Source organism: Manacus vitellinus, unplaced genomic scaffold (assembly GCF_001715985.3).
Source record: "Manacus vitellinus isolate BGI_N305 unplaced genomic scaffold, ASM171598v3 scaffold_118_pilon, whole genome shotgun sequence".
Lineage (NCBI taxonomy): Eukaryota > Metazoa > Chordata > Aves > Passeriformes > Pipridae > Manacus > Manacus vitellinus.
Genome location: NW_021938885.1, coordinates 81,528 through 95,398, shown reverse-complemented (window position 1 = coordinate 95,398; position 13,871 = coordinate 81,528). Strand labels below are relative to the sequence as shown.

Sequence of the window (13,871 nt, the reverse complement as noted above, 5' to 3'; positions counted from 1 at the left end):
GCGGCACGTTAATCCCTCTGGCTCATGCCAGAGAGCGGGAAACCACTGCCGGGAAGAGGCGAGCAAAGCCCGGACGTTGCTCAACACCTCAGCCCAGGCAGGCAGTGGGGGCTGAGCAGGGCCAGGAGTGGAGGCTCAAGGGGACCCCCCCCAAGGCTGGAGATCCAGCACCAGCCAAAAGCTGAGCTGCAACCCAAACCCTGGCAGAAGGGTCTGTCCCAGCCACCTCCAGCCCTCTTACTGCCCCACAGCCATGGGACTGGTCCCCCAGGCTTAACCCCTCTTTCCCAGAGACACCTTCCCCAAAGAGGGGCTGCGGGACAGGACGTGGTCTCTCCTCAAGCCCCCAAAATGCAGGACTCAGTCACTGCTTCTCAGCCCTAAATGTGGCCACATAAGGCCAGCAGGACTCAGTCTCCATTTCTCACCTTCAGTACTGGTCACTCCACAGGACTCAGTCTCTGCCTTAAAGCCCCCAAAGTGCAGGACTTGGTCTCTCTCTGTGAGCCTAAGCACTGGCTGAGTGACCCTGGTTTCAGGGCCCCAAAACACAGGACTTAGTCACTGGTTTTTGAGGCCTTAAAATGCGTCACTTGGTCTCTCTTTGTGAGCCCAAAGACACGGGACACGCTCTCTGTCTCAAGCCCTGAAAGCAGGATTTAACGGCTGTTTCTAAGCAGGACTGCAAAATGAAGCATTTAGTCTCCATTTTTAAGCTCTGAGCCCCCCAAACATGGCTCTGAGTCTCTCTTTGGGAGCCCAAAAAATAAGTCTGGTTCTGAGTCCCTAAAACTGGCCCAGGGTCACGATTCAAACCCACTTGGCAGCTAGCCACCAGCAGCCACTCACTCACCCCCCCAAGTTGGATGGGGTAGAGCCGCCCCAGGACAACACCAGCCAGCCCACAGATGAGCTGTATGCACCAAGACAAAAACAGCCCACTGGGTTGGGTTGGTTTTTCCTCAGTATGTTTATTTTGGTTACGTATTACCCAGATTAAGAGGGGAAAAAAACCCCAGGAGTTGAAAAGCAGCTTCCCACAAGTACCACAGTGTGCCTGGTCGGGGGCCCCCATACCCCCAGCAGCCTCTTTGTCACCCCTTGGCTACTGCAGAAAGTGCTGCTGAGCTTTGGGAGCCCCTGGCCCCGGCAGCCCTTGACCCCCAAAGTGCTGCCCATGTTGGGCACAGCCCCGAGAGTGGTCAAAGGGCCCTGTGTCCCCTCCAACCCCTCCCCCGGGAGGAGAAAAAAAAATAAATACAGGGGAAAAAAAAAATACAAAAAAGTTTATTGCAAACTACTACAATAATTTATTGAAGCAAACTGCATGCGAGTGAAGGAGAGACATCGAGGGGAGGAGGAGCTGCAGGAGGGCTGTGTCAGTTTTAGGGCTTCAAAGGGGCGTGGGAAGGGAGCTACACATCTCTCCTGCGTCAGGGGTGAGCAGGCTGTGGTTAGAGGACAGACAGACACCTGGCCAGGGCCAGAAAAAGAAAAGGGAGAGCTACAAGAGGTGTCATGGAAGGACGAGGCGGGGAGCAGCAGGATCAGGTGTCCCGGCCGGGAAGCAAAGGAGATGTTTGATTTTGCATCCCAGAAACGTGTCCGGTGGCAAAGTCTGCTCCGCTCGGGGCGGCCGCAGGACCAGGCCACCTCCCTCAGCTCCCAGCCAGGTGCCAAGCACTGAGTCAGAGGCAAGCAAGCCTTTGACCCAAAGGCATTTTAGTGCCATCCCTTGACCAGTAATCCCCGGGCTCTCCAACTTAGTGTTCTGTGCAAGGCTCTGCCTGCCCCGCACCTCCCACGGGCACAGGGGCTGGCAGAGAAGCAGCTCCAGCTGGAAATCACAGTAATGTGATCCAAGCGAGAAACTGGATCATCCCAGCTGAAGGAACTGGTTTAGTTTAAACACCACTGCACCGCCGACCTGCCTGCACTGTCCCAGAGGACCCACCACCAGGTGTGCTGGGCCCTCACCCCGTGGCAGGCCTGGGAGCCAGGCTGCTGCCAGGGTGAGCACGTGGGATGCCCACGCCCAGGGCACAGGACACCCAGCTGCTCCGCCACGATCCGCCCCAACGCCAGAAGTGTTTCGACTTGCTCTGACAAAGGTATCCGTGTAAGGAGGGAAGGGAGAGGGCAAACCGGGACAAACGGCCCAACAAAAGCCACCGTGTTTGGGCCACAGCTGGATTTCCAGGCAGCACAGGGGACAGAGTGGGTGTTCAGAGTCAGTTTCCTGTTAAGTTTCCGATTAAATTCCATGTTTTATTGCGGTTTCCTAGACCCCAGGTACCCGGTTTTGCCAAGCTGCTGTGTGCTACAGACTAACTCAGCTGATCTTGTGCTCGGACGAGACACTTCAGCTCTGCTCCCAATCACAGAAACCCAACCAAAAAAAAAAACAACAAGCAAACAAACAAAAAGTCAGGTTATTCTTCACCTCTTCCAAAACCACTACGAATTCAAGGCCACTGAATCTCCACACAAAGTCTCAGAGAAGAGCAAAAAAAAAAATCCAAGTCTCCATAGCAGACACCTCTTATCCTATGTAAACTTTTCCAAGGGCTCAGAGCTGCCCTAACTACACCGGCAGGCAACACCTGGCCTGCCACATTTCAGGGACAGCAGGGGTGTCTGTGCAGAAGAGAGAACCTTTGAGAACACGGCTACACAACACCCTCCCCCACAATGGGGGCAGGGAGAGAAGCTGACAGCCCCTTAGTCCCACGTCAATCTATTGCCTTGGATAAACAAGCCTGAGAAAACCATATCCAGTCCCTGCTCCTGTGCCTTTGTCTAGACCTGGAAAGGAGAGGCAGAGTCGGATGAGGAGCACCACATCCCCCCAGCAGCAAGCAGCTCACGACTGTCCCAGGCCACGAGAACAAGTTCCTGGCCAACAACATCCTTCCCCGAAAGGCTGCAGAGCATTTAATGCAAGGAGCTCACCCGGAGCCGGGAGGGAGGGAGACGACAGCCAGCTGTTCCATCACTCACCTCATCCTCCTGCTAACACGCTGCTGCAGAGACTCCCACTGCATACAGGGCTCTTCTCCAGGGGCTCTCCCTCCTCTACTCTGGAAAAGCTGCGAGACACATCTGACTCCAGAGCGCTGCCCAGCCACTCTCCCAGCTGCTGTTACAATGGCACACCGTGCTCCCTGCACCGGAGCCTACTGGGAAACAGCCTGAACCCCTTCCACGCCCACCCCCTAAGAACAGAACTAAAAAATACCGACCCTTTTTTAATCAATAAATAAGGAATCTTGTTACCACAACACAAAAACGAAGCATGTTCAAAGTGCAAATTACTGTCGTCAAACTGGGATGCTCCTCCTTGCCTCTCCCACGCAGGGCTCCTGTAGCCCCCGGGCCTCTCCGAGCAAACATGATCTACGAGCCAGGGCGTTCCCTCCACTTCCTGCCAGGGTTGGAGCAGGGGAGCGCGGTGGGTGGGAGCGGGACGTGCTCTGCTTCACAGCTCACCCTGCCGAGGGGCTAAAGTGCCAAACTCCCAGCCCCGGGAGGAAGGAGGACACTGCAAGGACCAGAGTGCAGCGGTGCATAGAAGTCGGGACCAGGGGCAGAGGGAGTCCTAAGAAACTTCTCCAGAGCACGTCCAACGCTTTTTTTTTTTTTTTTTAGTTTGCCAGTGGGGCCACGTCAAGGAGCCAGAAAGGCATCTATCTGCTTTGGGGTAGAGCGAAGGGTTTCGGCAGTGCCCCCTCCCTTGGAGAAATCCGTCGCTCAGTCCAACTTGCTCTGGTAATGGCAGCACGTGCCCCTTTCCACAAAGGGGCCATGGGAGAGAGAGAAGTGGTTGGGAGAAAGAGGACGTTCTGTGATCCGCGCTGGAGGGGAGCAGACCCTTCAGTTATTTACTAGTATTGTAAGTTTTGTTTAACTTTCCTCTCTTTCAGTAAGTGCCTCCTCTTTTTTTTTTTTCTTTTTTTCCTTTTAAATACAGAGTCCCAACTGTCCCAGCACCCAGGTGCTCCCCCTGCCACTAGGGTCCACCAGTGGAGTCTGAATCTTCGATGAGCACCTCCGTGCTGGCTCCCAGGATCTCCGTGTTCATGACCAGCCCCTCCGGGTTCGCGCTGCTGCCGCTGCCCACGAAGAGTTTGCCGTCGGCCACCAGGCTCACGCGCTCTGCCCCGCCACAGTAGGGCTTTGGCATCCCCTCGGGGCTCAGCAGCAGGCAATCTGCTGGGGGGGCACTGCCCAGGGGGTCCGGGAGCAGCGGGAGGCCCTGGCCGTCGGTGGGCGGCGCGATGGCCTCGGGATTGGTGCCCAGGATGTCGGTGCTGGTGATCAGGGCACCCGCGTTGGCAGCCAGCGCTTCGGCTATGAGCACTTCGGGGTGGCTCTTGGCTTTGTGGGCCACGACGCTGTCCTTCTTCTCGAACTTCTTGCCGCAAATGTTGCAGGAGAACTGGTAGAAGGAGTCCGCGTCGTGCTTCTTCATGTGCCAGTTGAGGGACGCCTTCTGCCGGCAGGTGAACCCACAGATCTCACACCTGGGAGCAGAGAAGGGGGAGGTCACAACAAAGGGACGTCCCCACACACTCGTGGGGACAGCAGCAGCAAGGAGGCAGCCCAGGGAAACAAGCAGGGGCTCACTAATGTCACTGCAGCTCCGGTTAGGGCTTTATTTGCTGAGGGCTTACAATCCCAGCTCTGCCCCGAGGAGCAGGTGAGACAAGGGGCAGCTCAACACCGTGTGTGTTTAGAGAGCTGGGACACCAGCAACAGGCTCCAGCCCTGACTTTAGAGCTGCCCCTGCTCTGGGTGCAGCCCCAGAACGGGTGTGTCAGGGGTCCCTCGGGGCAGGAGGGCAAGGCACAGGCAGAGGGTACTCACTGCAAGGGCTTCTCTCCCGTGTGGATCATCCTGTGCACCGCCAGGTTGTGGGAGCTCTTGAACGCCCGGGCGCAGTACTCACAGATGTAATCCCTTTGATCTGAAAGGCAACAGCAGTTGCAGCACTGCTCTCCCACAGACCTGCTCCCTTTCCCAGCTCCCACGTGGTGCAGGTAAAGCTGCCTGAGAAGGAGCAGAACTAGGAGTTCTGGGAGGCCAGCAGGCACAGCCAAGGAGAAGCCCCACAAGGCAGCGCAGCAGCTGATCTGGAGAGGCCAGCCATGATTAAGACTCTTCTGAGAGCTACTTATCCACTCTGACCAACACTGAAGGACTGGTAAATTAGGATAAAGCAGACTTTATCTGTAGAGTCTTTATATGCAGATGTTTATTCCTCTACAGAACCCCTGAGTGATACTTGCCAGGAGGAGAATTAAAAGCCTCTATAGTCTTACTTCTTTCACTTCCTCAAAAGATGATAATCCAGAAGACAGTAATATCCTGCTGCTCCTGCAAATCTATGCCACCTGACTTGGCTTCACTCTCCCCAGAAATCCTAGAGGCTTTTCCTTTTCCCCCCTCTCTGTTCACTGACCTGAGGAGGTGTTTTGTACCCATCTCCCACCGCCCTGTACCTGTGTGATGTTTGGCATGTCGCAGGAGCTGCTTCTGGAGTCGGAAGAGCCGACCACAGGAGGGGTGAGGACACACATATTTCTTCTTCAGCAAGTGCTGGTACTTTATGTGATGCTGAAAAGGAAGAGTGAAAGTTTGCAGAGTCTCTGAGAGAAGAGCTGAGACACAGCCATCCCAGACGGCCCCTCAGCAAAAGCAGACACAGTGTCAAGGAGGAGTGTCAGTGCAGTGGAGGCTTCACTGCCTGTTCCCAACAGCCCTTCCCTGCCCTCACATGTGCCATACAGGACGGGAAAAGCTCCACCAACCTGCAGGTACCGGGGGTGAGCCAGGACCGTGCCACATCCTTCCATCTCACAGCGCACGTACTGGATCGGGGGCTTCTTCCTGGGAAGTCGGCAAGGAAAGGGGCAGAGTGGTTGGCTGCTTCTGTGATTGAGTGATTCTACAGATAAAGACTCTCTACAGATTCGATACAGAATCATATGAACTCCAGAATTCTGTTTCTGTGAGGGGTAGAGATTGGCTGATGCCCCTGATGCCACGGCAGCAGCACAACAAAGCACAGCTCAGTGAAATGAGAGCCAAGAATTACTGCTCCAATACTGTCAGGGTTGGGACAGAGCCTCTGCCCAAGTGCCACCTCCACTCCTGCCACTTACTTGAGGGCTCTCCCTAGAGCTGGGAAAACCCCAGGAGACCCAGATTTCCCAGAACTTTACTGCTGGGCAATGCCAGGGTAGGGATCAACTGAGAAGTGGGGAGGGGGCTGGTTCAGCTGGAAGAAATCAAACCCACACCTACAGGGGGAAGGAAAAGAGGGGAGGGAAGACAAGGCACGCTATTTTTGGGGTTTACTCTCTTCAAGGCAGATTTCTGGACTGTGCAAGAGAGATGGCTTTGGGACAATCCCCATCTGTGTGCAGGACACAAGGGAAGCAAGTCTGTAGAACAGAACTGGGTGGAGGGGATCACTTACCTTCTCTTGGGCAGTCTTGGGCTCTTGTCATCTTTTCTCCTCCTTCCCCTCCTGTAACAGGGATACAGAAACAGAACTGAGAGAAGGTTCCTTACATTAGCAGTGGGCAGAGACTTCGAAGTTTACGCTGTATTGCCTCATTAACTGTAAGATCTAGAAAAAAAAACTGAGTGCAAGTTGGAAACAGATTCAGAGGAAGGAGAATTCTAGAGAAATAAATGCTTCATGTGGTTTGCTCTCTCAACCCTTCCCGTTTCCTAATGTATTTCTTATAAACATGTAATGGTGCCAACATAGTCCAGAACCTGCAGTGCATCCTATTCCCTCTGCTCTGCTGGAGAACATTCCATACCATGGGAAAACACCAACCTGCATGATCAGGAAGAACGGGATTAATGATCCAGCAGCTATTTTACAGGCCTCTGACAGCAGCTTATACACCTGTCAAGGTAAAAATCTAGACTCTGTCTGAGCAGACCTGTGCTTACATGCAAACTGCAGCCTCCTAAGCCACAGCTTGATCCCACTGCTGCAGAGGTACTTGGAGCAGATTGATGGAAGTATTTTCTAGACTCTACTGAGACATCTTTATTGATGGCAAGCCCATGCCAGGAACCTGCTGAACAGGCACTCAGCATTCAAGCCAAGCCCTCAGAAGAGGCACAGGTTTTATTACACACAAAAGCGGTGTCTGATCCAAACAACAAAACCTCAAGGCACAAAAAGCGATCTCCAACAGACAGAAATGTTCTCAAAATACCAGCCTGCTCACTCCTCTCTGCTGTGAAGCAGCAGCAGCTTCGGAACAACAAGAGAAGCAGCACCAGCAGCATGTGGCCCCACGAGGCAGGTCAGCAGAGGGAGCCCCAGCTGTTCCAACCTCTCAGAGAGGTACAAAAGCAGCGCCTTTTTCTTTCTTTTTCTCCCTCACACCATCCCAAAGAATGGTTTGGACAGACACATAAAGCAATCTCCCTCCTCTGACAGGAGGAAAGCTGCAACGCTGAGTCCCGGCGACAGCACACCCAAAGGTGTCGAGACTCTGGGGAGCAAAACACAGTAAACTTCTTGGTTTACTCCTCCAAAGAGAGGGGGAACCTAAGTGGTTTTCCTGAGCTCTGGGATAGTCCCACATGTACAAAGAGGACGCTTACCACACAGGCACATCCAAGGTATTCCTGTGTCTGCCCCACAACACACGGCAGGAACGCTGCCCTCTCACACTGGATTTCTAACACTGATCCACTTCAGGCATCACAACAAAACCCGTTGTAAGGGTGCCCTGAAGAGTTTCCCGCTGTGTGGTCACACCCACGGAGGCTGATTAACCACAGGATGAAGAAAAACCCCTCAACTTAAACTAAACCTAAGTCCCAACTCTGATTTTTCTAACACGGGCGAGATGTGAGGAAGCAGAACAAACAGTGCTGCCCCATCAGCTCTCAGGCCCAGAGGAGGAGGAGTGGGGGAACCAGCAACAAAACACTGCTGTACACTAGCAAGAATGCAAAATAAACAACACACACTGTCAGGTGTAACTGCACAGTTTACTCACTTCCTTGGCGGTTCTTCATCTTCCTGAAACTCATTCTCTTCTTTCACTTCCACTTTAATCTCTTTCTGCCTTTCTTTTTCCTCCTTCCCCTTGTTAGTTTTTCTCCTTTGCTTTGGTGCTTCCCTACAAAGACACAAACACAACATATTACTCCAATGCTCTTCCCGCTGCCTGCTTTCCATAAAGACTTGAGCAAAAACTGGATGGAAGCTCAGGCTTATTTCTCAAGTCTCACTTCTAAGCGGAAGCATGAACAAGGATTAAGGAAAAACCTGGCAGACAGCAAGGCTCTAAAGGCTTTAGTCCCTGAGAGAAGAACAGTCCTGGTTATTCTACTATTTAGAACCATTCCCCCTGAGCAACCTGCTCAGGTGCTTTGGGGCATAGTAAGTTCATCCAGCTAAGATGTCCATTTTTTTTTTTGGTCTAAACCCCCAGTAAGTACAAAATCCAATATACTTCTCTAGGTGGGGCTTGTAGGTTTCATCTCTGGGATCATCTTTGAAGGGAACTTCTTCCTCACTGATGAGCATCTCCTCATCATCATCACTGCTGGGAGAAAAGGAGAAGAGAGGACTTTGGCAGCACCAGCTTAACCACTACTGCAGAGTACCCGTGCACCAGCCCCCAGGATGGGAAAGACACTACTCCACAGCACTTCCTCATCCAGCATGACTGGGGAAAGCCTGCACCGACCAAGGAGCATGATGGCAACCAAAACAGGCCAGGCAGAGCAGCGTCCTCTTCTGAACCCACCCACCTACGGCATCTGCTCCTACGGGAATAAAAGTGGAATGCCCACATCCAATCTCACTGTCCATTCCTCCACAGTATCTCCTGAGCCCTGCAGCCCACACTGCAAATGCAAAGGCCCAGGGTGGAACGAGACAGAGCTGCTGCCTGTCCCACAGAACATTTCACACAGGCATTTGTTTTCAAACAACTCAGCCCCCTGTTGCGAGACACCGAATCAGAAGAAACACTGCAGAGTCAAGAGCGTCCTACCTGACTCCAGCTGGAGACTGATGCTCTTCTGTGACCTCTGAAAGGAAAAGTCACCATTAGGTTTCAGCGTGTGCTCGCTGCAGTGAGCTCATCTGTCTCACGACACCGCCGTCGCCATTCAGAGCCAGGAGTGCTGCTGGCAGAAGGCACCCGTGACCAAGCAGCACTGCACCTGCACCAGCCACAGCCAGCTCCCTCCAGAGGCTCCCCGCGCCTGCCTGGCCCCCAGCACTCGGTGCCACGTACCGTACTCCAGCTGGTCCGTGTTCGGCTCGGACTTGCAGACGAGCTGCAGGGAGCCGGTCTTGGATCTGGAGGCGCGGGAGTTCTCCGTGTCCCGCTGCCGGGCCACCGTGGCCGACCTGCTGCTGCGCCAGCTCCGGCTGGGCCGGGCCGTGCCCACGGGAGAGCCATGGCTGAGGGCGCTGGAAACCTCCTCCTCTTCCTTCTCTTCTTTGGGATCTGAAACAGCCGTTGCAACCTCTTTCATAATAATAAAAGAAGTCTAAACCCCACCATTAAATCACACTCCTCGCTTCCGCGCAAACCCGCTCGCGCCTCTCGCAGACATGGAGGGCAGGTCCTCCAGGCCCCCACTTCAAACTGTCCCAAGTATAACCAACTAAAACTCTCTATGTAAAGGCAGCAGGAGTGTTTAAAACTGTCTACTAATATTTGAAAGCAGCTTGTATTGCCCTCGGATAAAGGCCTGCAAGACGATGATTTGCTGGCTCTGAGCTCTACAAAAGAGATGCTCGCAAACCTCAGCGAGTGCTTTGTGAAGGGCCAGCTTCGTGTGAAAGGTCATGCTTGGAGAATCCCCCAAACACGGAATTGTACACCTGGTAATGACCCTGAGGAATCTGAGCTGGATGTTTCTGGTCCTGTGCAGAGCAAAAAGCATCACAGACGCTGCTACCCTGAGGCCTTTGCACTCCTTTTTAGCTTGTACAGGTGGTTTCCTTTTTAGCTGATGGCTGGTCTCCAAATATGTTTTGGCAAGATAACAGAACTGCCTGAAATGTCTATGTGAACAAGTTAATCCCTTAAAAAGTAAAATTCCCAAGTACAGTTCACTCGATCTCAGTTTTTGGTGCTTGCTGTGACATTGGGCCCTTACAAATTCAAATGCCTTTAGAAACGTCACAAATCGTCACAGGCTGGTTTGGGTTAGAAGGGACCTTAAAGCTCATCTCATTCCACCCCCTGCCACGGGCAGGGACACCTCCCACCATCCCAGGTTGCTCCAAGCCCTGTCCAACGTGGCCTTGAACGCTCCCAGGGATGGGGCAGCCACGGCTTCTCTGGGCAACCTGTGCCAGGGCCTCCCCAGTAAAAACTGCTCTCCATCCCTGTTCTCAGCCCTAATGGTGAACATCTCAGGTTTTACCCAAAGGCACTTGAAACCAGTTTTTCCTTCCTACTTCTGCTTCACCACCTCTGTCTAACAGATCCAGGGCATTTTTACATGCTGAGAACACCCAAGTGCCTCCAAACCCCCATCGTTAGGAGATACAGCAAACATTTTCTCTGCAGCAGAACTCAGGAGAGCGATACAGAGCTAATAGTTAAAAACCCTTTTAATTCTAGACTCTCCCAACATGGTCACTGGTCCCCATCCAAGGGTCAGAGCTGCACCAGGAAACTTGTGTCTGTCAAGGGTTCAGCTGCAGGAGCAGCTGCCATCAGTACTCACCAAGGTTTTGCCCAAAATCTGAGATTGCAAAAGGGAAGTCCCACATTTGTAATGATTTTTTTTCTCTTTCCCACACCTAAACTTCCTTTTCTCCTTCACAAAAGCAGATTTCTGATGAATCCAGCCTGCCCCTCAAAAAACGACGATGACGACAACAAAATAATCCAACAACCAAACCAAACTAAAGGGGGAAAAAACAACCCCTTGCCCAACACAAGTGCTCTACACACAACCCTGTCTGTACCATGTCATGGAGAAGGATGTGAGCTCTGCTGGAATCAGCCCCCAGCCCACGCTGTGCAAAACCTTTGGATTTGAGAAGGGACTTCCAAGGAGGTGACACTCGGTGCACATGGCACTGATCTCTTCTGTAAATAAAAGCTTCATGTGGCCCTTTCCACTCAACACTCCCTCTGGAACAGCAACACAGCCCGTTGCCCCAGCTGCCTGGAAGATTTCCTTCCAGCTCCTAAAGGTGGTTATGGAACAGTAGAGGGAAAATCTCAGGAAAACATGGATGGAGTCAGAAGCTGGTTTGGGTGTAAGATTGGATTGGAGAAGCAGGTTCTGTTCAACTGCCAACAAAGAGTCACAGAGAATTTTCAGTCCAGTGATGGAAGGACATTAAGTATATCCATCAACTCCGTATTCCAGTAATTACAACCATTCAGGCCTAACTAAAATCAAAATTTATTTCCACAAGAATACAGAGCGCTGTGGGAAGTCGAATGTGAACTGTACTACACAGTGAATCTGCCTGTAAGCTGAGATTAAATGTTCTACTTATGCAACCAATATTTCTACAGACACATGTTGGGAAATCCTGCCACTCCATGACTAAGCAGATGACAGGGAATACTGTCAAGGTCCAAGAAGCCTGGTTCTGCACAGAGGGAAAACTCTGGAACACAGTTCCACTGTCACAGCATCCTGGACACCATCAACAGCACCCATCACCCCGAGCTTTCCTCACCAATATCAGCTGGTGATTTTCCTTCAAAACGTTATCCCAAACACCAGGCAACAACATCTGCTGAACAAACCCTGGCACAGCCTGTTTTCCATTCTTCCCATGGCTATGCAGGACCTGTCACCAGGTGCACCCCCTTTGTCCTCCCTGCCAAGGCTCAGTTCTGGCTGAGCTCAGGCCAACCGAATATTTCAAACTGGAGTTAGTATTTGGTAGTAAAGGTTAACAGTGTAACACAAATAGTCACCATGAGAAATCAATTCCATGTCAGAACTCATGCCAGGGAACACCAGCACGAAATTCCAAGCCTTCACCAGAACTGCTCAGCTTCCCATCCCAACTCCATCCAGGGTGAAAGGACAGATGGGATTTTGCCTTCCAGATTTACAGGGCACTACTGGCTGCTAAAAATCCCTGTTGTGCAAGGAAAGCTGCTGTTTGCTCACACCTAGTCAGGCTCCTGCTAAAGGCTAAGGGGGGGAGCAGGGGGGAATCTCCTCTCCTGCTCCTGCACCATCTGCCCAAATTTTTTGTACATCTTCCCCGCACAAGGCACTCCAAGGGCTCCATCCAGTGAGCAGCCAGGGCACAGAAGTGCAGCTTCCTCACTTCTAAAGACTTAAAAAAAACCCCAAAACAAACAAGCAACAACCCAAGCCCCACCAAGGCAGATTTCCTCCGGCCCAGAAGCTGTCAGCACTTCTCGGCGCCAATTTCCACGCAAACGTTCCATCCTTTTGGCTGCAAAATCTAACTGAGGGGGGAAAAAAGAGCCCCAGAAATTTAACAAACTCCTTTTCCACTCTCACGTTCAAGCACGGTTGAAAAATCTCCGAGCCCAAGTTAAAGGCTAGTAGGTCCTGAGTGCAGAGAGCCCACAAACTCTGGAATTTCACACCGACAACTGCCATTTCCTAACACGTCCTAGGAAACGGGGCAAAACCGGAGTGTTGTGCCTGTTTTCTACCACTACCACGCAAATATTTCTGCTTAAAGGTACCCAAAACACCGAGCTTCACCATTATAACATCAACACTCCACACATATTAAGCTTTCCTACACGTTTCAGCAACTTTGCTTTGAGGGCAGCCTCTGAGACACAGCTGCCTGCAAACCAACCCGGGCGGCTCCAGCAGGAAGGGGAATTCATTTGCACAGGTGTGTGACCTCCTTTCCTCACAGTTCCCATCACAATCCTCTGGTGCCAGATCAAAACCAACACCACACAAAGCCCTGTACTTGGAGCTGTTTCAGGAGCTATCAGCAAAGCCCACAAACTTTTTTTTTTGGTTTTGTTTTTCCAACAAGAAGCTGTTAAAGAGATGCGACAAAGTTCACAGTTTGCACCAGAAAACAAAAATTCTGTTCCAGGTCTCAGCTCCCCATAGTTGAGGCTTTTGTGTTCAGACCCCTTAAGCCACTGTCTCCCCAAATTCTGAAGAATTTTCTCCTTCACCCCTGAAGAAACGAGCGTAAAAAAATCCACGATCCACTGAGAGTTAGAAAAGAACAAGTATAAATAGCTGAATACTGTCATTTCCACACGGCTCTGGAGGACCTACACCTGTACTCCATGAGCTCAGAACAGAAGAGAGCCTAGGATTTGCCTGCTTCTTGGGACTGCTGTGCAACAAGAGCTGTCAAACCACCGGGCACATCATCTGGCACCAAAACATTCTTTAAAAGGAAGATCTAAGACATATCTGGCTAACTCAGGGGGACAAGACAGACATCTGGCTCCGGGAGAGCCCAGACTTCCTGGATGGAAGAGACAGCAGGAGTGAGTAATTCAGCTCTTACCTTTACCAGCTGCTTTATCTGCACACCTGAAAAAAACCACAAAACCAAGTATAAGAGACAGATTCTGCGGCACAGGGGCAGAAACAAGGAACTACACGACACGCAGATGAGCTCCCCAGATTCCCAGTGCCTCGCCCTGGGATCGCTGCTTTCACTCCCTCGTGCCAAGGTGGATTATTCCAGCGGCAGGGAGCTGAGGGGAACTCCAGGAACATGCAGCAGCAAAGGGCCAGCCCTGCCCACCGTAGTTACGCCCGAGCCAGAGGGATTTTGTGCTTGGGACAGGGCAGAGCAGCTGCACTCCCAAAGGCTCCACGCGTGCACGTGGCCGGGGTCCCGCTCCGCGCCGAAGGTGCAGGGGGAG

The 13,871-nt window shown here is 52.2% G+C and overlaps 1 protein-coding gene across 2 annotated transcripts; it reads right to left on the bottom strand.

Annotated features, from left to right (window-relative positions):
* Nucleotides 1–1,267: 1,267 nt before the first annotated feature.
* Nucleotides 1,268–13,595, bottom strand: ZFP91 (ZFP91 zinc finger protein). Of its 2 annotated transcripts, XM_018089133.2 has the most exons (10): nt 13,508–13,595; nt 9,288–9,503; nt 9,042–9,078; nt 8,496–8,588; nt 8,037–8,159; nt 6,482–6,532; nt 5,811–5,889; nt 5,502–5,616; nt 4,867–4,966; nt 1,268–4,523 (listed from the first exon to the last, which is right to left on the bottom strand). In XM_018089133.2, the coding sequence occupies exons 4-10, from the start codon at nt 8,567–8,569 to the stop codon at nt 4,010–4,012; spliced, it is 1,056 nt and encodes a 351-aa protein (XP_017944622.1). In that variant the 5' UTR covers nt 8,570–8,588; nt 9,042–9,078; nt 9,288–9,503; nt 13,508–13,595; the 3' UTR covers nt 1,268–4,009. The 2 variants fall into 2 exon arrangements, with proteins under 2 accessions (XP_017944622.1, XP_017944621.1); XM_018089132.2 differs by lacking the exon at nt 13,508–13,595 and having other exon boundaries at nt 8,496–8,585; nt 9,042–9,174; nt 9,288–9,391.
* Nucleotides 13,596–13,871: the final 276 nt, after the last annotated feature.